Here is a 26,223-nt window from a genome sequence, read left to right as displayed (position 1 = left end):
CTGTCAGCCTCTACCTACTCCTGCCAACCTTCCTCAAAGGTCAAATCTGCTTCTCAAACTAGCCTTTGTTTGGTACTAATAAGAAACATTGGAAGCAAACTCTGTGGGGTCTCTGTGCCTGTCCGGCCCTTGTACGTTCACTGCCTCGCAGTCATTTTAAATGCAAGCCAAGGACAAAGTGCTAAGGTGGTTATAATAGACATAGTGAGAAACAACACATAAAGCTGCGGGGCCACTTTCCCTCGACTTATAGCATTAACCTTTAATGCTGGTTTAATACAGAAGTAAGTAAGTAAGTAGAAAAGGTGGAGAAATAAATCAAAAGACCATACTTATTTCATTGTAGACCAGAGATTATGCAATGTGATATTATGATATGTATAACACATGCAGTAATATTCTACTTTTATCCCACCCCATAACATGTGTATCTCAAATGTTTACAGTCAAGGACAAAAGAATCTGAAGGTTCTTATTCAAACAATCTCGACTCCTGCAGCTGGTTACACCGTATCAGACCTTGAACCAGCGAGGAAAGACGAGGTAAAGAGTGAAAATGACTGGAGTTGTGTTTTATTTGAATAAAATCTTGCAAACTGCTGGCCTTCCATGCTATGATGTGCACAATATCTACTGGCCTTACAGCCATTATGTAAATATGTTCAACAGTGGGCCTTGCATTGCAATTGGATTCCCTGCCTCTACTGTCAGAAATGAGCTGCACAGCTTATTCCTTGACATGCACCATTTCATATAACTGATTGTTCCCCATTTTCTTCTACCTCCAGTACTGCATTACTGACTCAAAGGCTAAAAATTCAAATACGTAGACTTCTTTTCCTTCCTTGATGGTGTGATGTAAAACCTGTCTCGGTGCTTTGCTCTTACCCTCTAATCACATGTAAAACCATTCGAGAAACCTTTTGAATTTGAAATAATTATTCTTGCTGACATGGCTGGTGTTAAGTACAGAAGTTTTAAGGATTGTTATCTTTTTATGCTTTCTAAAATCACCTGAAAGCCATCATGAACTCATGAACAGGTGAATATGTGCAATTGAATTGAATTATGATCCCTGAACAAAAGCTGGACAGTTAAAGTCACACAAATGTCACAGAACATGTACACCCCTTCAAGAACAAAGACACACTTTGGCAAATGAGAAATCCTTTAAATGCCTTTTGATACGCACTTACTATAAATTCCTTATATTTTTTATTGTCAGTGTTATCCTTTATATTTTCTTTGTATACTTATCTGTAACCTAAATGGACAACTTTGGATGTCGGTAGTTTAAATATTCTTCCGATGATGCAAACTGAGGAGTAGTCATTAGGCAGCTACAGGGTAGTGCGACCTCAGGTCAAATTTCAACTCGTGTCCTCTGGACAACAATTAAAATCTCCAGGGCCAGGAGAGTCTGCCTGGGGGTCCTTATGGCTTCAAAAAGTGCTGCTCCTATTTTGCTTACTCAGTCTTAGAGAGTGATTGCAAAATAGCCCTGAAGCACCTTTTGACAGTTGGCAAAGCAACACTAATGCACCCCGGTTTTTGTAAACAAAAGCTTGGCCATTCTAGTCAACACATTCTCACTCCCAACTTATCACATACTGATGCTTGGTCATGACCCATCACATTTTTACTCACTGCCCTTTAGCATCATTTTTTCAGTGTGCAGGGCAAAGCATTTTCCAGATAAAATACAAAATTGAAGGCAATGTGGTGCTGAAACAAGCATTTTGTGAGTCGACCCTTATAGAACTCCATAATACAAAACTTTTAGCACAAATAAACTTATCTGCAGCCTGGAAAAGCATTTTTCATTCCTCTCAGTGTACTTAACAGAATAGACAAACAGATAATACAGACGGCAACATGAATATAGCATATTTCAAGATTTATATGTGCAAGGGTGCAGAGTGCCAGATTTTTGAATGATTGTGGAATAAATAAGGAATGGATAACTGGCCACTATAAACACAGCATTATGATAACTGCATTGAGTTTATATAAAGGCTTAAAGTTATATATTATTATGGTTGTGGTTATTTTATCTGACTGACATTAACTCGTTGACTGTGACTGTGACATCACTTCCTTAACTGCAAAGTGGTTTTTAATGCCCATGTAACTGTATGAAGTGCATTTTCTTGCACACTCACTAAACTGTTTCGACACCCGCTCTGATGGACTCTTACTTTTCTCCCAAAGATTTTTCATTCCTGTATCTCATCTAACCTGCTACTGACTATAATTCACATGAGGGAAAAAGTACTGATTTTTATAAGGATATGTGATTTCAAGAATTTGCAGCTTCTTCAGATGAAATGATGACGTGACAAAATGAATTAAAAGAGTTACAATACTAACAGTTCTTCTGTGATAATACATCGCCGCTGCCTGATATATTTTTAAACAGAGCACAGAGTGGACCGATCATGATTCTTTTAACACCACCAGCATTTCTGTCTGTCTCGGTTTGTCACCAGCCAAATGTTTGTCTCTGAATTGGCTTGCTTTACTATACTCTCTACTAGAGACTTTTTAGAGGTGGGTGGGAGCCTGCGACAATACTGTTGGGATTTTAGAGTCTTCAAATCTTTCTCAGAAATATAGAAATGATAAAATGTGCTTCAATCAGGTGTGTCGCTGTGGTCAGGGGTAAGGTTTCCATTAATTTCTGATGGAAACGACACATCTTAAATGAAGGAAACTGAGCTATAAAATTTAAAAGATTATGAAAGACACTGATTCCCAACTAAAATAAGTTCTGCATAAAAATGTGTAATTATTACTGTAAAATATATTCTGGCTATATAGCTAAATGGCTTATCACCTTAATAATATTGGGGAGAGGAGTGAGATTAAGGAATCACTGAGGTCCACCCAAATCTCATCCAGTAAGTTGATCTTTTGCTCTTGAAGCACTGCTTTAACAATTCTAATAGTCTCCATTTTGCACAGTGTATGTTCTGTTTTGTTTCATCTTTTAGTCACTCATTAAAAACATGACCATTTGAAAATAGCATTAGCCACTCTGATGTGCTCTCAACTGAATACGGTGATGGTTTGCTGCTTTTGTGCAGAATAATTGGTCTTTTAAGCTGGTGCATGTACCGTGTTCAAAGTCATATTTTTGAGCTAACCATGTGACCAGTTTATTACAGCAATCTTCAGCAGCTCTGAAATCCCACTGTAATTATTCATCACAGTGGTAGTTTTGAATGAAAGGGATGAAATCTGAAGAAAATCGAAACCATAAAAAGCTCATATCATTTGTTTCCTTTACTATTTTCAACTGTTATTCAAGCCAGCTTTGCTCTCAGTCGTCCTCTTCTGCAGAGGGCAAATTCCAGCGTGGAGACAGAATGAGATAAAAAGAAGAATTAACACTAAAGCAGAATACATTAAAACAAATCACAACTTATGTCTCTACAAAACAAGAAGGTGTGAAATTGTTGGGAAACTAAAAAAAGATTTCAACATCACCTGAACTGCTTTGGATTTCCCTCCGCTGAGCAGTAATAAGGTGTCAAACTCAGCAATCTGTCTGTGCGCAAGGACTTGGCAGATGCTAGGAAAAATGTTTTCAGCTCACTTTGCACGCAGGCAGGAATCCTTGCATTTACTAGCAACAGTCTACGGCTGGCAAGGTCAGATTCAGACATTTAAAACTGGAAATGCAATTTAAATGAGACGATTTAAAAAAAACAAACATCCAGGGCAGGATTTTTGGACCAAAATATGTCAAGTAAATGACATGTGGAGGAAAAACACTTTTGCTTAAATGTTCAACACTACAGTTTTTATCTGTTTTTTCAGTATAATGTGATATATGTGCAAATTACAATTAGCAGAATATCCGTTAAAACAAAAATATGTATTTGGTTTGGTAGGACGAATGTGATGCCCCCCTTCTTTCCCCTTGCCCTGCACTCAGAGTTAAGATTAAGAGACAGAGTCAATGTGGTGTGGAAAATGAGGAGATGCTGACAAGCACACTCAAAAAATTGAAATTGGGTGGTTGTTACATGTACAAGATTCAAACTTGTAATTTGAACTAAATAATTTCATGTTTCTATGGTGAACGCAATTAAATCAAGTAGCATCTGCATGAAATTCAGCAGCTTAATTTGTTCTTGTTGAGATGACATGATACAATCTAGTCAGAGTGGTTAGTTGCCAAATTTCGCTCTACATAAATAAATCACTTCAAGTCAATGTAAGTATACTATACTATACTTTGACATGTTCAAAAATTGGTTATTTTACTTGGTTAAATCACGTGGTTAAATTGTGTTCATCCAACAACAGATTTTGTGCATGATGTTTTTTATTCTAGTCTTTTACCTGCTTCTGTGCGTTGTATCTGCACCAAAAAGTTCAATATTAGATCAAATGAGTCCAATAAATCAGGTAGAAAGTACTTTTCCACACTTAACAGCAGGTACTTTAATACAGAGACTGATATTACAATTCAAATTCCTTTTAGAATAAAAATGATATGAATAAAAGAGGCGCACACGTAATTCACAACTGGTTTCAGAAGGGTCATAAAAACTTTTTCATCAGAAGACTTATTTGTTTTTGTTTTTTGGAATATAAACAATTCAATCAGATTGTTTTCAGGCTGGGTTCTTTCTGCACATGGGGTCCATTCGTCTTTGCTTCTGCCAATGCCCAAAACAGTAATGTAACTGTGTGGTTATGCATGCCCAAAACGGCAGCTTCTGAGCTGAACTGGTCCCCTGGAACGGACACTAGCTGTCTTCAGGGAGCTGATCAGACACGTGCCACAGATTAGATTAGCCACTGAGGACATATTCATTACTTTAGTGGATATGACACTAAGTGCGTGTGCATCCACACATGCAAACACCAGACAGCTGACCTCAAAGCTTCCTAATCAGAATGAATCCAATTCAAATGAGAAATAATAATTAAAAATAAGAGGAGCCAAAGTTTTGCTTTCAAAGGTCAGATTTGTAATCTTATAAAGGCTTTTTTTCCTTTTAGTGTTTACCACAAAAGTGTCTGCTAATAAGATAGCGACTTCGAGTTACGAGTTTTGTCAACAGATGTGATTTTAATTATTACACCATTCACAGACGTTTGACAGATCTCCCTTCTGGTTTTCATCACGGCACACCTGTCCTGTGGCTCCATACTAAAAAGCCTGATTTCCCTCCAGAAAAAGGCACCATTGCAGGCAGATGCTGAGGCGCCACTTGGCTTCAACGACCACACACACACAGGCACGCAAACACATATCCACACACGTGTTCATCACCAGAAAATATCTCGTAGTCTGCTGACGTGCGTGCGCCTCTTCTCCTTCTTGTACTTGTGTGATTTATTAATTCCTATTTTATTCCAATATTTGGACTCAGATGCCACTAATCGGTGAATCACACAAGCTGTGATGCTTCTGCGCCAAGTTATAATAAGGACAAAGTCTAGTTAAAACGTCATTTAAAAATAGACCGAGAGGTTTAGTTATATCCATTTCATTTAATTAAGATTAGAGCATTAGAACTCCACCAGCAAATGTGAGTTTGCTTCCTGTTTTTTTGGGCCTTCATCAGCTTATCTGGAGAGAAATGATGATATGTGACTTACAAGTTTACTAAAATAAAACTTTGGCACCTTAGCCGTCTTTTTCTTCCCCTTTTTGTAGCTGTAACTATTTCTGCGCTGTCTATATTTATTTAACTGCTCATGGAAATGCTGCCAGTACGACAGCAACCACGTACTGTTCACATACGTAAAGGTTGAAAGTACTGCAATCAGCATCAGGAACGGCTTACCAGTTTATCGATAGAATAACACGCTCTGTGGCAACTCGTGAGGGAAGCTGAAATCTCTTGTTAGGGTTTCCCTTTAAGAACCCCTGAGTTACATGGCTGCCTTGTTGTCGGAAGCTGGTGAGCATTTGAGAAGTAGCTGCAGCCGCTCTGAAGCACATGATGACATCATAGTTACTGTAATCTACACCCTCCAAAAAAGCTCTGTGCATATGTGCAGTGCCAACAGATATCCAAATGTTGTGAATCATTTTGCAGAAAGGTCATGTGATGTTATCCTGACGGCTCTTTCTCTGCCTCCTCAACATGCAGACCTGGCCTGAATAATAAAGGTTAACACTTAAGAAGCCACAGCAGCATTTTTTTAAAAACTTTTGAATAAAAAGTTCACATTTCAGTGTAGTGACGTTCATTTCATGGTTTCATTTGTTTCTAACTATGTATGTACATGTTGTTCGGGCATTCAAATAGTTGCTGTTGCACTCTTCTGTTTGCAGTCAGAGTAGACTAATTTGAACAGTTCTGATAGGCTTCACACCTCACACAGACCAGATTTGGCGCCGAGTATGGCAGCCTCGTCGCGAGCTCCCCCAAGCAACGGCTTTCTTCTGTGTTTAATTTTACTTTTCCTTTATTTTTTCACGAGCAGCACTTGTCTCCTTGTGTACGACCGACAAACCTTACTGGACATAAAAGACGGTCTTTCTTATAACTTTCCGGAGTTCAAGTTTTGCAACACGGACGCTCCGTTTGCAGACCCCCCATTCATCTCACCTGAGACGCCTTTGTTCTCTGGCCCTGGAGGCCGCAAACGCCGACGCAGAGGGAGAAGATCTGGCGTTCTGGTTCGACTGAGACGGCGCACTTACAGACCACCGTTACCCAGTTTATTACTGGCTAATATGCAGTCTCTGGAGAACAAGCTGTGCGAGCTTCGGGCACGGATCTCATTCCAGCGAGAGATGCGGGACTGCTGCGTGATCTGCCTCACAGAAACCTGGCTATCGGACAAAGTACCGGACTCCGCAATACAACTGCCGGGGTTCTCTGTGCACCGCGCGGACAGGTCACAGGATCTTACTGGGAAAAGCAGAGGCGGTGGTGTGTGTTTCATGATCAACAACAGCTGGTGTGATTATGCGAACGTGCACCCGGTCAAATCCTTCTGCTCACCGGACCTGGAGTACCTGATGATTAAGTGCCGGCCATTCTGGCTACCGAGGGAATTTACAGCAGTGATTATTACGGCTGTTTACATTCCCCCACAAGCCGACACTGACCGTGCACTCAGGGAACTGTACAGCGCGATCAGCAGCGAGGAAACCGCACACCCAGAGGCAGCGTTTATCACAGCCGGAGACTTTAATAAGGGAAACCTGAAGAAAGTCTCACCAAAACTCCATCAACACATCCTTTTCAACACACGTGGAAACCGGCAACTCGACCACTGTTACACCTCTTTCCGGGATGCGTACAAAGCCCTCCCCCGCGCCCCATTCGGCCACTCAGATCACTGCTCCATCCTGCTCCTGCCCGCCTACAGGCAGAAGCTGAAACAGGAAGCTCCAACCCGGAGGGCGGTGCACTGTTGGACGGACCAATCGGAGTCTGCGCTGCGGGACTGTTTTGATCACGCGGACTGGGAAATGTTTCACGTGGCCGCCAGAGACATTGATGAATACACAGACTCAGTCTGTGGATTTATCAGGAAATGCGTGGAAGATGTCGTCCCATCCAGAACAGTCAAATCCTTCCCAAATCAAAAACCCTGGATTAACGGAGATGTTCGCGCGGCACGGAACACCGCCTTTGCCTCCGCGAACACATCGGACTACAAACACGCACATTACCAACTCCGGAAGACGATCAAAGCAGCCAAACGTGAGTACAGGGACAGGGTGGAACAACAGTTTGACAACCCTCGGAGTATGTGGCAGGGACTAAACACGATCACAGACTTTAGAGGGAAAACCAGCACACCGCAGACCACGGCCTCTCTGTGTGAGGATCTAAATGTATTCTACGCTAGATTCGACACAGCGAACACCATGAGACCGGACAGTGTGCGCACCGCGGATGACGTCAGTGTGCACACTGTGTCTGAGGAGGATGTGCGGAAGTGCTTCAGGAAGGTGAACGCACGCAAAGCTACTGGTCCGGACGGGATTCCCGGCCGCGTCCTCAGGTCATGCGCGGCTCAGCTGGCTGGAGTGTTCACGCACATCTTCAACCTTTCCCTCTCTCTGTCTGTAGTCCCAGCCTGCTTCAAAATGGCCACCATCGTCCCTGTACCCAAATCCTCCACCATCTCCTCATTGAACGACTGGCGACCTGTAGCCCTGACCCCCATCGTAAGCAAATGCTTCGAGAAGCTGGTCAGGGACTTCATCTGCTCTGCACTACCCGACTCACTGGACCCTCTACAGTTTGCATACCGCCACAACAGGTCCACTGATGATGCCATAGCCCTGACACTACACACTGCCCTGTCACACCTGGAGAAGAGAGACACGTATGTGAGGATGCTGTTTGTAGATTACAGCTCAGCATTCAATACCATCGTTCCCTCGAAGCTGGACAGGAAACTGCAGGATCTAGGACTGAGCAGCTCCCTCTGCAGCTGGATCCTTAGCTTCCTGTCTGAAAGACGCCAGGTGGTCAGACTGGGCAGCATCACCTCATCCCCCATCACACTGAACACTGGTGCTCCACAGGGGTGTGTACTGAGCCCTCTCCTGTACTCACTCTACACCTACGACTGCACAGCCACTAACAACTCCAACATCATTGTGAAGTTTGCGGACGACACTACAGTGGTGGGTCTTATCACCAACGGTGATGAGACGGCTTACAGGGAGGAGGTCAGCGCCCTGACCCACTGGTGTCAAGACAACCATCTCACCCTCAACGTCGCAAAGACAAAGGAGTTGATAGTGGACTTCCGGAGGTGCAGAGAAGTACACACCCCCATCACCATCAACGGCGCTGCTGTGGAGAGAGTGAGCAGCTTCCGGTTCCTTGGAGTACACCTGGCTGAGGATCTTACGTGGTCAGTACACACAAACAAAACAGTGAAGAAGGCGCAGCAGCGCCTCTTCTTTCTCAGGAGACTGAAAAGATTCGGCATGAGCCCCCGCATCCTCAGGACCTTCTATCACTGTGCCATTGAGAGCATCCTCACTGGATGCATCACCACCTGGTATGGCAACAGCACCGCCTACAACTGCAAAGCTCTCCAGCGAGTAGTGCGGTGCTCTGAACGGATAATTGGAGGTGAGCTTCCCTCCCTCCAAGACATCTACAGGAAGCGCTGCCTGAGGAAAGCGGGGAGGATCATCAAGGACTCCAGTCACCCCAGCCATAAACTGTTCAGACTGCTTCCATCAGGAAGGAGGTTCTGCAGCATCCGGTCCCGTACCAGCAGACTGAGAGACAGCTTTTTCCATCAGGCCATCAGACTGCTGAACACGTCATAGACACCTCAGCTTCACTACTGGAACTTCAACATTATGCACTCCACACTGTATATAAATGCCACTTGTTTTGCACATATTCAACTCTGTATATTTTATATATTTTATTATTATTATTATTATTATTATTTTATTTTATTTTTTTACTATTTAATTTGTAAAAATGTGTATACACACACACACACACACACACACACACACACACACACACACACACACGTAGGAAAATATTTAGTATACACATCCAGAAATGCATACACTATTATATATTGTACATATATTTATTAGTTTCAGGTTGGCCATTCTTGTATTTTGCTCGTTTGTGTTGTTGTGTTTGCACATCTCTGTTGCTTGTGGGGCTCGCACACAAGAATTTCACTCGCATGTGCTGTGCCAGTGTGCCTGCACATGTGATGTGACAATAAAAAGTGATTTGATTTGATTTGATTTCCATGACATACAAAGTATGTTGTCCTTTTCGCCTCCTAAACCAATCACAATGCTTCTTTATAACCATATTTGCAAAGTGTGACATTAAATAGCACAATATGAATGACCATAAATGCTATTAAGGATAATTTATTCTACACAGAAAGTCTGCTCTCGTATAATCACAACATGATTTTAAGCTCATGAATACAGGATGCAGGTGGTATGAGCAGACTCACTCGGAGAAGGAAATAAAATGAATAGAAAAGTATCTTAAAATCTCTCTGGGTAATCATTCTTACATTTTCTGTCTAAGTAACTCCACTTGTAATATTTAGAAACCAGAAAAAGAATGAGCATAGTATTCAGAGTGTTCAGAGCCGCAGGTCATATGTATGAAATATTTAAATTCTAATCTCCTTTAAGTGTTTTTTTTTAATCTATCGTAGCAGTGTGATACCATACCAGTCTTCCCTTTTTGTGACTTAAAGCCACACAGATTCACGTTCTTACTATGTGCAGCTGAAGATAGTCTCCAAGCCCATGGGTGCTCTCCACTCGCACCAAGATGGCATCCTTCTGCTGAGTGCTGAAGCCCACGGCTAAGCGGTCAGCTCGGGTGCTCGGGCGCTCATTGGGGGCCCAGGTGAATGTGATGAGAGCTCCGCCTTTCCCGAAGATATACGTGGTGCCAGCTGGGAACAGAGGCAATAAGGAAAAGATGAGAGGACAGACAGTAGCCAGAGACACTTTTAAAAACAGGCAGCATTTTTAACATAATTAGTTCTGCTTTATCAGGTGTCTTCCCTTAGCCTTGGTTCTTTTAACTAATTTAACATTTGTTCGTTTTTAGGTTTTTTTTCTGGAAGTACCAATCCTTATTATAAAGAGATGAGATTCCACGTCTCTCTTTCCTTGCACGAACACTACCTTTCATTTTTCAAAATCATGCCATAGGCAGAGAAAAACTTCAACCAAAGATGGGAGATTTATTAAAGAAACCCACTCATGAATCTCCATTAAATAGCCTGAACTACTCATTTTGATAAAGCTTTGCTTTCACAGATGTAAACTTCTCTTGCACCATGGAAATCCAGAAACTAGCAGCATCTTTTGTCCCTGTACCTTCTTGGTTTTTGAAAGATAAGGATGATATTCTGGACAGTTCAGTTTGTTTTTTGTCATTTAGCCAACCATTTAATAATCACAGTTAAAATGCATCGCAAACACTTGATATTAATACAAAATAGCAGCTGGTGCAGAATCTAAGAGGTGCATGAGAACGAAATATATCTGCTTGAACCTTTACTGTGGAAGTCTTTCCTCTGTGCTCAGCAAGATTTTTGTCTCCTTGAGATAAACAACATAAACAACATTTGCCTTGCTTAAATTGCAGAATCCATATGCTGATCAGCCTGTACATATGACACCTCTTGTGACACCTGTTACATTTTCCTAAATTCTAAAAAAAACTAACAGACTGCATAAAGGCATTTCAACAATAATTTGCTAAATTCTTTCATTTGTGTACTTTAAGCCATTTAATATAATCCACACAGCTTTCATAGTTTAAATGTGGAAAATCTAAGTGAGAACCAAGCGCTGTCCGCAGGTTACAAAGTTACACAAAGGCAGGTGATAGTGCAGTCACTGTAATACGTGGCCATAGCAGAAATGAGAATTACTTAAGAAAGTACAAATAAACTCGTGTTGGATCGTTTCAGCAACTGAAACCTAAGAGCTGGTTTCACGACTGGTGGTTTTCAATGCCCGAATCTCTCAAAGATTTAAGTATAGAAGCTCAGAGAAACACTTGAGACAAAATTGTAGCCTCAATGTCAACCTTCTACAAAGACTCCACTCTTCAGCGTAATGGGCACTCACCATACAGGTTTCCTATTGACAGATCAAGCTGCTGGTTGGATGCTTTCTTAACATTAAACGCCTAATCCAAATGCTGAAAAACATCCTGTGCTGGCTTTGAATTTAAATTAAAAGGGCAGGTTCTCTGACAGCAATTATTTTAAAACAAAATTATTTCTTACTGAGGTAATCTTAATTAATGTCAGGGATTTGCAGTCGAATATGAGTCAGTGACATTAGTCACATCAAAGAGCGGTTTTATTGGCTTCTTCCTTTCAGTTAATGTTACTCACAGCTGGCCTCTTAGTCTCCTCTTCCCAAATTACTTTTGAGAAGACTGAAAAGGTTTGTGTGTCCTTGTAGATTCGTCTCTTCTTCTTAGATTACTTTTCTTTGCAGAATTTTGCAAGGGGACTTTGTTATTTTTCACAGTGATGTGTAATGGGCTTCTAGATTCATTTTCAAACCACTATCTTGCTTACTATGCCCGTGTCTTATTGTGTCTTAAACAAAATATAGGTTACGAATCACAGCCGTAACAACTCTGCGATGGGCCCCGGGGCAGATACGGTGTTTTTTTTAGGTTCCTACTGCCAGCAACCAAAGCAGGATCTCTCTCTCTCACACACACAGACACACAATGTATATTTGTGTAAAAAAATATTACATGGTATAGTAGCAGTAATACTAATATCAATAACATGGTTCCAGCTTTTGATCAGAACCACGGATAAAAGCATTCAAAGGAACAGACACATTTAAATAAGCTCATGCTATAAACTTGCACCATCTTCCAAAAGCCCAAAACAGATTCAGCCTCGCGAAAATCATATAAAAACATCTGTAATGTGTGTAAGCATGGAACAAACGAGAGAAACCCATTACCCACAGATCGTCACAGACTTATTTATAGGACTCCTCATTCACAATCGTTTCCTATGGTCCAGCTTCTAGATACATCATGCACACATATTACAGTATTATTTGTATATTTCCAGCCTATAAATGAGAACAATGTTTCAGTGCTCTATAAAAACGCAAACTACTCACCGTCCCAACTTTATCTTTCGGACCTTGCGCTCACTGACAACACTGCTTAAACCCAGAGTCCTGCAGGTATACTCATCCTGTTCTCTCCTTCCTCTTTTCAACCGTACTTAAAAAAAAAAAAAGTCCTGCTAAACATAATTTACAACAGCATCACAGGAGATGTAAACAGGTTCGCCTGCATCAACCACAAATGACAGAGAGAAAGGCCAGAAAAAAGCAAACAAACATAAAATAATCAAAGATTTCCCAGCATGCCTCTGTGCCATCAAAATGCATTTAGAAAAGGTTTCTGTTTTAATCAGTGGAGAGTAAATATTTGCAGAGCTAAAATTCAATTAATAAAGAAAATGTATACTGCATAAACGAGCTTCAGTCCAAAAGATAAAATTGTGAATTTAAAATATTAGCAGGACTAATTATCTGGTAACTATGCCAACTAGCCCCCACCTCACATCCTCTGGGCCTCGGGGTATTGTCCCAACTGCCCCATCGGATGCTACGCCTTTGTTATGAAAAACAACATAGCATTATGAGGGCATATGGTAATAAATTCTATCAGCCCTACAACATATAGTGCAGTACTTGTGCAGATAGTCTACTTGCCTATAAGGAGTTCCAAACTAGCACTTCACCACATACTCAGCCAAAATCAAACACTGCTGGTATTTGTTGGAGGACCATAATGCTGCAGTTGATTATATCATACAAGCCTTCATGATTCCTAGCTCTGTTTACTCTTGTGAAAGCAAACAAAGAGCAGCCAAGCCACGGTGTGGTCAGTCCACATGTTCGGAGACCCCATTTCATATCAGGCCTCTTTTCAAATTTCACTGTGCTGTATAAGCCAGGACACCTCTTTAAAAGTATACTCAAGAGGCTTAAGCCTCATGCACTTCTTGTTCCCAGTTTTAGAAGTCTAAATACCGGTCTTTGGTCGATCGCTGCATCACATTTAATAGTGTGGTGAGTACAAATGTCACCAAATGTCATCAGAAAAATGTGGGGGACTTTCGTTATAGCTAAATAACAACAAAAATGTAGATTTATGAAAGAAAATCATATTTTAGCAAAGCAATAGATGGCATCTTCATTCTATTCAAATACGACAAAGTCATGCTTAATTACCAGATAAGTCATCTCATGTGAAAACAGCAATTTAACCTGTAGTCTTTCACTGTAACTGTGTTGAGAAGTTAGAAAATTATATCTGCCTGTTATTATATACTCAGCTAAAATATAACTGACATGTTCACATGTAGGCTAATGTACACGGCAGAGCTGCCATGTATTGTTCACTGTAATTATTCATTCTTTCCATACTGGGTGCAGCAAAACCTAAATGGATATTAATGCAAGTGACGGTGAACAACACTGACAGATGTGCTGAGGGAAAGTTCAGACGCAGCTACTAACTGACTCCAGCAGACTGAATTAGTCAAGTGGATATCTTCCAAGGCTACAGGGCTTTTAACTGCGAGTGTTTACTCGCTAAGCCGCAGTGGATGGAACAAAGAAGAGTATCGGTAGATACCCTCTTGATTCAGCTAACGCCTAAGCATGAAACCGTGTATTAATTTTATCATTAGTTCAGATTGGTATCAGGAGTGATTTCGTATATTTTAATGGATTCTTCTCGGCAAAAATACAGCAGACAAAAATCCAATCCAGTCTTTACTGTACTCAATTACACGTGACCAAATTTCCGAATAACTAAGCTAAAGCTCATTAACCAAATGGTCTTGAAGTACAACACTTGATATTGGGTGACTGCTTATTAATTATGGACCTATGGAAGTGTATTTCGGAAATTATGAAATTTCAATTAAGTCTGCTGGAAGAAGGGATTTCTTTGTGAGCAGTACACACTGATGAGATAAACAAAAACAACAAAAACTCTTTAATCTCAGAAATGATTTCCCCCGTCAAGGAAACGTCTCACTACAAATGGTTTCCAAACACAAACATTTAGTTTGCTGTTGGGATCACAGAAAACAGACAGAGCAGAAAGGCGAACAAAGGTAGCAAGCACTCCTTGTGTGTGCATAAAAAAATATAGAATATTAATACACCTGCACAGAAACACCTGTCTATAGATAGCAGTAACTCCTGAATTAGTCATAACATTAAAGCATTTCAATACACCTTTCTGCCTTCCTGTTCCGTCTCCTCTTATCTCTTCTTTTCTGTGGCTGAGCTCCATCAACGAAAGCACACATAAAATCAAAATTATTTCTATAAACATCACAATTTGTTGCTTTGAAACAGCTCCCTGCTCGCTCGCTCTCTGCCGACTACCTCATGGGAGTTCTCTGCTCTTGTCTTGTGGCTGTACATTGCATCTGTGCTTTAATAACAAGGCCTCCTTGGAGATTCTCAACTGCAAAGTGTTCACTGTATATCACATCATTATTAGTTTGCAGCTGTGGCAATTAACTATATTTTACACAGGCACTGCAATGTTCCTGCTGTCTACTATATTATATATGGGAATAATAATAAAGCGATGGAGCATATTCACTGTGCAAATCAAATTAGGGATATTAAAGATAAAAGATGTAAGACAACGACCTACAAACGGCTTCAAACATTAAGAAAATAAATTAATCATTATCCGAATAAATAATTGATCAGTACAGTGATTTAATAGCCATGACTTCATGTCAAATGTACAGATTGACTGATATCTATCAAAGTTACACGCTAACCACTAACTGCCAGCCCATGCCCTTACGTAACGCCATTTTGTACCCCAAGATGAGATAGTGAGTCAATGAAGCATCCAGTCTGCCCTCAGTCCATCACGAGAGCAAGAAGATTTAGTGCTACCCAGAGCTCGTATTTTTCTTTTATACCATCTATGATTCTGACCTCTTGTCAGTCATGTTGAAGGGCAGGAAGTCAATGAATGAAACAGTAAACACAACGATGGCGACGGCACTCAACGGCCCTGGCAAGCGACCACTAGGAAGCAGGATTAACATGAAAGGCAGCTGGCTAGGGTTTGTTTATACCCTAGCGCCTATCCCTCCCGCCCGCACACTGTGCATAACACATTCCCTCCTGGCCAGCATCAAGCAATACTCGGGACTGGTATTGGTATCTGGTTCCCGCAGCAAGCCTAAATTATGCAGTTTGTCTCGCAGATCACATGCATGTTGGCTATATGATGATCTATATGCTTTAGCAACATCTGTCGATGAACGTGATCACCAGTCAGAAAATAAAGAAAGCTGGCCAAAGAAACCAAAGTAGCATCGCTGGTGCAACAGTCACGTCATCTAGAGTTAGACATGCTACACACTGCACCTTTAAAAATGTCTCTCAGTTTAACACAGCCCCCTCAGCATATAATGATATCATATGAATAATTCGCTTTTTAAAAAAAAATGCATAGTAATTACGTAAATGGAGCACCTGAATTTCTATAGAGAAACCATGAGTGATTGTCATGTCTTAATGGATCCTTTACACAACAAATGTAACAGTATGGATTGCTTGTTTGTGCCAAGATGCATGCTACCCACTCAAACATCCTGTTCTTTTCATTTGAGCTCTCAGCCAGCTGAATACGCGAGAGACGAGGCAACATGCTCATAGGACTTGGAAAATACGCTGAGATGCTGGCGATAATTTTTATCACATGTATCAGTTAAGATGTGAAAAGGTTTGAAATCGCCCCCTGAGCTTGCTGTCGTAAAGAATTCCTGTGGCCAGAGGGAGCGAATATTTGCTGTCATAATGAATCATACAAAAAGCGACTAATATCAGCAACATTACTGACACAAAGCAGTGGAATAAGCTGTAAATTACTCATCCTCTCATTGCCATTTAAATCATTTCTGGTGATTATGATCAGGATTTTCATATCTAAGTGCACCTAAGGCTGTATAATGTCAATTAACAGCTCTGAATTGGCCTGCCAGCCTCCAGCAGGGCAAAAATGTCCAAGTGTAGTACAGTATACTGTACAATATGCTGTGGAGGCATCAGACAGACAGTTTGTGAAGGGCAACAAGGGCACTTTACTGGGAAAACAAAGCTGTTCAATTAAGAAAATAAACTCACATACATCTTTCATCTGTGAGCGGTTTGCTGAAATAGAGGGTTATGGAGAAATATCAAGTTCGAATTTATCATTTGACTTATGGCATCTGAGGCACACTTCTTCCACGGTCTATTAAATACGGCTCACTGAAACGATGAAAATGAATAGTGCAGCCTAAAGCCTGACAGAGAGGACATATGGCTCCCAAGTAAAAATATGGCGTTCACGTTAGAAAGTGGCATCATATACTTAGCACAGTAAACACAGACTTCGGAAATCAAATCAATCAAATCAATTAAATCTGATCAACCAAAAGCCAGACTGAAAAACGTTATGAATCTTAAATAAATGCACATTCAGCTGGTGCACGCAGGCTTCAGCTGTATTATGCTTGAATTGCAGTTTCTGCTCCTATCAGCAAGATGTATCCACGCTGTCACTTCTTAAATTGAATGTCTGCAGCTCAGAGCACCTCCAACAAACCCCGTCTTCTAAACCAGTGTTAAGGTTTTGCCCCGCTCAGATTTCAGGTGATGTGTGTCCTGGTGAAGCTGTTTTGACAGTGACTCAAGTGCAAGACATCTCCCATCAATGCGCCACAATAGCTTTTATGACCATGTCAGTGATAATGACCCCAGCCTTCTCAGACTTTGCCCCGTCAGCTGTCATTGTTGAAATAAAGCGATATTAAAGTTACCTGTGATGGCTTGATCGTGAGGCAGGTGTATTTTAAACATCTGGAACCGAAAACATTTTTTAACATTGCTTATGGTATTTATTTTCTAGCAATAGCTACTCAGTGTGCTTAACTCTGCCATGGGGGGAGGGGCACGAGCCAGTCTACGCCTAGTGCTTCTCTCCAGTAAATGGGGAGAGTTGCATCAGGAAGGCCATGTAGTGTAAAACCTTTGCTAAATCAAATACGCTTCGTGAAGAATGAGATTTCCATACCAGATCAGTTGAGGACTGGGCTAACAACAAGCGCCGCTGCTGATGTTGCCAGCAGGGTGCCGGTGGAAACTGTGTTAGTGTTTGCTGAAGACATAGGAGGAGGAGGAGGGGGGTTTGGCAGCAGGGCGAGAGAAGAAAATGTAGACAAAGGATGTTGAAGATGGAACTGCCAGGGAGGAGGGAAAGAAGAAGACCAAAGAGACGGCTCAGGGATGTAGTGAAGGAGAAGGTTTGGAAAGAAGAGATGGAGGAAGCAAAGGGAGCAGCAAAAAGAAGAAGCAGGAGAAGACGAAGAAGCCATTCAGCGTGCTTCTAGTTTAATTTATGCAGTATAAAGTAGCTCTGATTGCTACTGGTGGAGTGCCCTATTCCCACCATGGATTCAAATTGTCAAAGAACTCAGAGGGAATGATGACGCAAGTAAAGCAGCATTATTTTATCTCACTGAGATGAGCCTAATAGTTACAGTTCACTTTTCTCTCTTCAGGCCACATCAGAGCTATATTAAAGGGAGACCTCATCACTTTTACACATCAAAGTGTGTTTGCTGGTCTTGGGGAGTTGCATAAAGGCTTGAGTGGCTCCAGAGGGAGCTGCATTAAATCTGATAAATGTCGGTTAGAACTGAAGACTACAAGTTTGGGAATGAATAAAAATCTGGTAGTGAGGACATATAGTCTGCTTAATAGACCTCCGTGGCCTAGCCTATGCTTTAATACATCGAACTGAATCATAAAGTTGCATTGTGGGTAATACAAATAGCAGGTTTTGGCACCAAAGAAGAATGTGTCGAATGAAAAAAGCATTAACTTTGAACCCATTCTTAACTGTCCATGATGTGCTTGACAGTGTAATGCTATGCTCTCAGCTGGGTTGTGTTAAAATGGTGGCACACGCATGCTACTGCTAATGCAAACTGAACATTTCCTCTCACTGCTGCTTCAGATTAAAAGCATTCAACTGGCAAAACACAGAGCGGGCTTTTAATGATTTATCAATAATGCGCCTCCAAAGCAAAACAACAGGAGTTTGTTCTACCAGGCTATAAACCGATACAGCTTTTGCTCCTCTGCTGCATGTCTGCCAAAGTAGCTGCTAAAGCACATCAGCTGAAGTGTAAAATCCTACTTGCTGTGATCACAGTAAGAACAGGTGTCACCATCCCAACTCAGATATTATTGTATTTAATGACGAATGTGATTTTGAGATCCCGAAATGCACACTGCAGTGCTCTGATAAGCACCTGTAATCTGCCAGTTATATGGCCTATGGAAAAAAAGGAACATGCATGACACAATTGTGCACCTTTAGCAAAGCATATTATAACAGGGTTTTACTTTGTTGAGAATTGAAAACACTACAAGACCTTGAAAAAATGGATTTCCTAGAAACCTTTAGTCTGCAGCTACATTCATTCATTTTTGTGTTTTAGACTCTTTCTCATCGAGCACCTCTGCAGTCTTTATATTTTTTAATATATTTTTTTCTCCTCTTGGTTCTTTTTTTGGTTAATTTTTTAGAAGCTGAAATATCCATTATGCACCAAGACCTAACTTGGACCTAACTTCTCAATAATCTTGATATCAAGACTGTCCTGTCTTGTCATGCAAGCAGAAGTTTCTGATGCAATATAATGGTACAGCAAGCCAACCTATAATGTGCTCTGTGACGTACTAAAAAAACCCATCACTCTTTGTGAATGTGACCCTTCTTCTTTTTATCGACTACCATAAATGTATGGCCAACGTATTAACTTCACTGCACCTCAAGAGGAGCCTTGCTAATGCTCACTGTAATGTTACAGATGGGCAGGATTACAAGACAATGCTGCTTTTCTTACCAGCCCCCGTATAGGCCTACATCTCCTACTAATGCAGAATGCCGGGCTGCTTAATGGATTGCTAAAAATGTGTACCAGTTAGGCAGCATAAATGCAATCTACAGTATATGTGCCATGATGTTTGGTTACTGGCTATTTTTTCGAGAACGCAGCACTCGCACTTCTTTTGTGTCTCATTTTTTTCCCTCTTAAAACACTTTTTCAGCCTCCTGTTCTGCTTTGCTGCAGATCTAGAGCAGGTCTCTTGTTTCTGCTTTTACGCCCCATCCTTTGTCGCGTCCACCACCCAAAACGACCCGCTCAATCAAAATGAATGGAATGGCAATGGAGGCAATGGCTGTATGATTTTGATTTTGATATGAAATTAACAAGCAAAATCTGAACACATATGCATCCGCTGGCCGAGACAACCTCTGTTGCTTAAATTTGTTTTTATTTGTCGTGTGTGTTTGTAAGTGTATTATTGTGCATGTGTACTCAAGCCTTCCTCACTACGATCCTTGAGGGTAATGTAATATGCGACCTGGAGACAACTGAGCCCCCTTCAACGGATCTTCGGGCGTCCCTTTGTTTTCCCTTTCTGCAGCTCTCAAAGCAAGAAAAAAAAAAACACTGTGGTGCACTAATGCATCGATCTAAGGACAGCATGCTTTCTGTTTTATTCAATCTTTAAATTTTGAATTGTGCCCAAAGGTATCATCACTGAAAGAAGCTCACTAAACCATTTCCTGCACTTGAGACGTCTCTCTTCAAGCATTAGCTCCTTGCCTCAGCCAGACAGTTCTTGCACTAACATGGGGGCCCTGGAGATCTAAGTGCAGCATATTTTTACTGAGTGTGTTGAACATGCGGGTGTGTTGTGAGCATGAAGGGGGGTCAGCTGGTGCAATCTTTCTTGCATTCTTGTTGAGAGCATACAAGGTCTTTGGCACTGGGGTCATGGCTAGCTCTCTTGCGGTCTAGTGGTTCGGTGATGAGTTCAGCAAATCCCAGCATAGAACCTGATTTAAAACAACGCTGCATTTAAGGAGCATGCGCAAAATCTCTTGAGTTTTAATGGCCCTGCAGTGATGGAATATGAACTATGGAAGAATGGAAGCAAGCAAGTTACATAATATGCTTCAAATTGGGATTTGGCTTCCCCTGGTATAAGAAAAGCTTCAGTTAACATGGTGTTAACATTCTTGAAAAGGACCTGTTCAATAGCTAATGAACTCATGTAGGGTATTTTGTTTAGCAAGTGGAAACATTTTATTTATAATGAACCAGATACCGCTGCTAAATTGCATAAACCAAACCATGCTGAAAACATGCTGCAGGTCTTTGTGAGCAGTTGATAAAGTAGGTGTGACTGAGTTATTCACGGTTTTATTCGAGGCTTAGGAATGAATGAAAAACCTATTTTGAATTATGAATTTATTATATTGCTGTAAATGCATTTTGAGTGTTAATGCTTTTTTATTATGTTACATGAAGGGAAGGGGAAGGACAACAACAAAAAAACTATCAAAGACCAGCTGAGCGATGAGCAGTGCCTGGTACTTGGAGGAAGAAGGATTTCTGATTTTGTAGAGGGATTTGAAGGTGCGTCGTTGCAGAGTTTAACGTAAAAAATGTACAGGGCAGAACAAACTACTACTGGCTTAATCGGCCAGTTATTTTCTCAATTTTTTTGCTTTCCTGATCAAGCTTATGAAACAGAGAAAATCATTCATTTTTTTCCAACTTGAGAATCAGGAATGTTTGCCATTTTTGCTAAAAATGATGTTAAAACAATTCAAAAAACACATTTTATTCTTGTGGTTAGGAGCATCTGTGGCTTTGATAAATCGGATGAGAAATGAACTATATGAATGCCACTCCATCTAAGATACTGCTAGAAAACAGTTATTTGTTGATCGCGTAAAGCAAAAGGAATAAAAACCTTTACAACCTCACACCTTAGTCCTAATTCAGTGATTAATGCGGTCCTATTTTGCTTGGTATTTCATGCACTTGTCATAGAAATACTGTGTGTATGATCATGCTATGAACATTACCCACTTTAATGTAACAATAAATCCAATAATGTGTTTTGGATGACAAATGTAAGGCTTTGCAGCAGGCTAGGTGGCCCATAAATAGAAAATAGCCCAGGGGCATCCAGAAGTCTTTGGCCAGCCTTGACACACATGGCCACGCACATGCACACACTCAGGCTCATACACACAGGCATTTATGCTATATCAAAGCAAGGACAAAGCCCCCCAAAACAAACTATGGTTTAAGTGTTACAATAAAGGTGTTTGTGACCAATAATGAAGGCCATATTTATTATGCCTTTTTAAAGGGTTAGGACTCTCTGATAGTTATTCCACGACTTACTACCGTAAACATGACACCAATAAATGCTCCCCAAAATCCAGATATGCATTCTACATATTGCGTTACGGTATTGCAGACATGGCTTGTAAATCACAAGTGCTGCCTGCATCATTTATGTTGCACTAAATTGAATTTCTTGCTCTGAAGCACATCCTTCATAATAACCCACAGTACAAAATCTATAATAGAGGTAATTGAAAATTTATCAGCAACTTCTTAGAAGTGTTTTTTTTTATAAGCTTGTTTGATCACAGGCTGTGCTGTCCTTGTAAAAGCCTGGTCAGGAATGATATGGCTATAATAGCACAGATGTAATTCATCACATTTTTAGCCCTTTTGCAAGCGACAAAACTGCTGCCGTGAAAAAGACACTGCAAATCCATCGGGTCTCTTTTTATAGGACATAAAAGCAAGTCCTAGGACTGAAATTTCAAAGTAAGATATAAAAGGGAGCAATGACTCTGGTGTCAGCGCTTTGAAGGACCCGATTTAAGGAGTGTAGCCAATTTGATGCAGGACAGATCAATACTTTATATCACATCCACTAAGCTCGAGTTATATCGAAGCCTTGAAAAATAACCAGAACAGAAAATGATCAAGACCAATTTTTAAACAAAATCAAGATTATTTTCATAAATTTAAAGTAATCCCCACTCGAACTCCGTTTGTACAGTATAATCACTGTAGAGCTTCTGTGCCACGACATCGCACTAATTACAACACACTGCATCAATCACCTTTGCCACAAGGGAAAAATCATAACAACGAGTGCATTGTGCCACTCAAAAACAAGCAGGAACATCACAGAGAAAGATAAGGAGATTTGCAACGATGATTCATCATGCTGTTGATCTCTATTTGTAATGAAACAAACACAGATCCACAGATGCAGTCGCATCTTGAACAGCAGCACGGGGAGAGGGCAAACACTATTGATACCGACGGACAGATAAAGATAGTTAATGACGCACAGAGGCTTGCAGCTCATCTATAGCTGCTGAAAGAGCTATAGTGCCTCTGTATCTCACAAAAAAGCCACCAAGAATAATAAAATAAAAAGAACAAGAACAGCAGTAGCCTTTCTACCTCTAAAACGACAATACTGCCAATTCTGTCAGACAGCAGAGATTTTATCTGACATCTAGCTCTTAATAATCCCACGGCACTCTGTTCTATCTAAGTAAAGTGATGCCTTGGTGATGCAGCAAAGTGTAAACCTCAAAGGGAAATGTCTTACCATGGCCCCCTCTTGTAAGAAAAGGCATCCTGTTGATAGCAATGGGAACAGTACCATGTTTATTATGGAAGTGGTGGACATGGTGTGTGGTACTGAGACTTGAGGACACGCGTGCTGTTCCAGTCTGGATGGGGAGTATAGTAAGCAAGGTGAACCAAAAGGCAAGTCTCGAACAATAACTTAGGCCCATGCCTAGGCTAAACTGTGACCAGCTGCTCCGCTGTCCAAGCACAGAGGTGGCTGCAAAGAGTCTACCCATGTATATTAGATCCACATGGGCCCAGGACAGAAAACTTGGCCTCTGACAGTCCAACTTGAAGACAACAGGGCATCTCACTAACAATCTGGGCCCATTTCTTTTGTACTCCCTTAGACTGGTTCGAGAGTTCTAGATTCTGGACAAAAATATCCTCTGGATGTTATGAAAAATATCAAAACCGGATATAAAAACAGGCAGTCAAAATCCAGTTGCATTTGCGGAAGAAACTGTAGAGCAACTAACCTGTCTATTCTCACTTAACATTGTGCCATGCCGACATGTCCACTGCACGGAAAAGCTAGATTTATAATCTCACTAAAAAGCATCCTGAAAGCACATTCTTCCAAAAGTGAGCCAGGTGCCTCCTAAATGCAGAGAAGATAAACATCCGAATAAAGAAAAGGAAACGAATCCAGCCTTGATTTCAAACGGGCATGTTGCTCAACCATGATATTTAGGCATGAGAAGTGGCACGAAAGAGATTGATGTGATAGGAATTCTGATAAGAGTCTCCATCGCCCACAGGTAGAGCTTGGGGGCAGCTGAGCCTGCCCACTAAGAAGAAGAGTGCCCCTCCACCGCAGTAGAAGACATAACACGCTCCCGCGAGAAACTGGATCATTTCATTAAGCAAAAATCACGAGCAGATAAAAATAGGTGGAGATGCAGCGATGAAGGGTGATGCAGGAACCATTGCTTTTGTTCCCCTTTAGCCAGGGAATGGGTAGAGAACGGAGATTGGGAGGGGGGGGGGAGAGATGAGAGAGAGAGAGCGAGAGACAGGGAGCAGTATCTGCAGCAGCGGCAGCAGCAGCGCGGTAAAGGAGAAAATCCAGAAAATAAATAAATAATTTCTCAGCGGCTCCTCGTTCAGCCTCTCACAGGCGCAGCAAATCCAGCGAACGGCAACCTCTGGCGTGGCGATCTACCAGAATGCAGCTGAGTGTTTCTGTTTCAATTGAACGTACAATCCTCCCCTCACGCTCCACCTGCTTAGTCTCACGCAGTAGCGACTACTGCTGCATTCCTCTCACTGCTGCTCCTTTATTCCCCCTTTATCTTCTCCTGTTACCTTGTCCAGATCCGCCGTACTGCCTCTGACGGAGAACGGTTGGTTAACGTGACGGCTGCGTCTGTCTGTCTCTGAAGGAGAGCAGGTGATTCTCCTCAGATCAGATGGCTTGGGTGGCAGCGAGTGAGATGTAGCCTTGGACTGCCGCAGCAAAAATTATGCTAATTAAAAAGCACCGTCGTATAATAATGAATCCCGGATGGGTAAAATTCCAGGACAAGTCTGGACCCCGGCAAAAAGCAACCTTGCCTTGGAGTTGTGGTCTAATGAATGCAAGATAAAGGAGCTCTTCTGAAGGCATACTGTAGTCAGAGGCTCTGATCCAGTGAGGCACAGCATGTGCCTCTGTGTGTGTGTGTGTGTGCGTTGTGTGTGTGTGTGTGTGCGTCTGAGAAAGAGAGTCTGTGAGCGAAGAGAGTGGGGGGGGTGGCGAGGATGGGAGAACGATAGCAGAAGGGAGGGAGACACAGGAAGAGACAGCGAAAGAGAAAACAGGCAGCCACGGCGCAAACACACAGGGAAATAGTGAGGCAAGTAAATGGGTTGTGTGAATAAATACATGCTACAGATTCACAGCGCACTGGCTTGCAGGTCCTGGCAGTAACACGCAGGAATCATACTGCAGAGGAGGAGCCTGATTTAGGTGAGCTGTCAGAGCTGTTACAGAATGAACACAAGGGTATTGGTATGGACGTGCTCCTAACATAAAGACTCCAGAGCTACAACAGGCATGAACGACAGAAACACAAATACCTGTCAGTGCAATATCGCTCGCCACCCCTAAGCTAAGCAAGTTATGGGCGGCGGTATGTAATCCATTTTAAGCAAATCAATGGCTTGCATCAAAATTCAATCTCAAACCTCTCTTTTCCCAGGATTGCACTTCCAAACCTTTGCTGTTTTTACATTACACTCCAAATCAATTCGCTCTAATCCCTCTGCCTGCTGTTTTCACCTCATACCTGTATACGAGGCACCCCTATGTTAAAAGAGCTCAGTAGCTCTGCTGCTTAACCATGCAGAACTTATTCTAGGCAACGACTGATCCGAGTTTCCGAGCTGCTCACGTTTTGAACTGATGAATTGGACTACGTTGACACTCGAGAGGATGGATTGCAGGAGAAGTAACGGGAGACTGCAGCTATATCAGCTAAATCACGGTCGATATAGATATCAGCTGGGATTGCCTAGTCGGTTGAAAGGACACGCATGGTAACAGGAGGACAGAGGCAAGCCATGCAGCACCACCTCTCATGGTGACAAGAAGTCGACGCAGGCCATTACTCAAGCAGGGGAGGGGGTGGGGCATGTGGGGGAGTGAGGCTGATCGAACAAAAAAGAACACAGGAGGGATGAGTGCACAGCACTCTGGAATGGCAAGTGCCCAAACAGCATGTAGACATTTATCTGCTGCTATTATGAACGTGAATAAGCTGGAAGAAGCTGTGGATTTTTATTTTTTCGGTCAGAGGGAGATTTAATTCCCTTATGTGTATCCTCTTCTATACATTTCTCCATAAATCTTAATACTGGGAAGCACATGCCAGCTTAATCAAACAGTGACGATGCTGAGCGCTGTCCGGCTATAACATGTAGACACATTTTACAGTAATAACTATTTGCTGTGGAAAGGCACTGACAAGCACAGAGAGAATAATCCCCCGATGACGCCAACTGAAAAGTCAATTTTATTTCCACTGTCAAAGCAGTTCAGCCATTTTCAGTTTTGCACAGCCAAAAATACGGGCAGTCATAACAAATAATTTCAGCAAGAAATTCTCTCTGACACACAATTCAAATAAAACCAGTATTTAATTTCCAGATGATATTTCTCTG

At 41.6% G+C, this 26,223-nt stretch overlaps 1 protein-coding gene across 5 annotated transcripts in view; it reads right to left on the bottom strand.

Annotated features, from left to right (window-relative positions):
* Positions 1-26,223, bottom strand: part of LOC146700110 (neurexin-2-like) — a 131,409-nt gene that overhangs the window by 10,179 nt on the left and 95,007 nt on the right. For all 5 annotated transcript variants that reach the window (XM_085470175.1, XM_085470171.1, XM_085470174.1 and 2 more), the window contains one exon: positions 10,220-10,401. In XM_085470175.1, the coding sequence (XP_085326301.1) occupies positions 10,220-10,401 (182 nt within the window). The remainder of the gene's footprint in view (positions 1-10,219; positions 10,402-26,223) is intronic.

Source organism: Copadichromis virginalis, linkage group LG10, assembly GCF_057382275.1.
Source record: "Copadichromis virginalis isolate Kocher_CV1m ecotype Utaka linkage group LG10, C_Virginalis_male_GT1.1, whole genome shotgun sequence".
Classification (NCBI taxonomy): Eukaryota; Metazoa; Chordata; class Actinopteri; order Cichliformes; family Cichlidae; genus Copadichromis; species Copadichromis virginalis.
The sequence above is the reverse complement of the archived record's forward strand: the minus strand, read 5'-3'. Positions and strand labels throughout refer to the sequence as shown.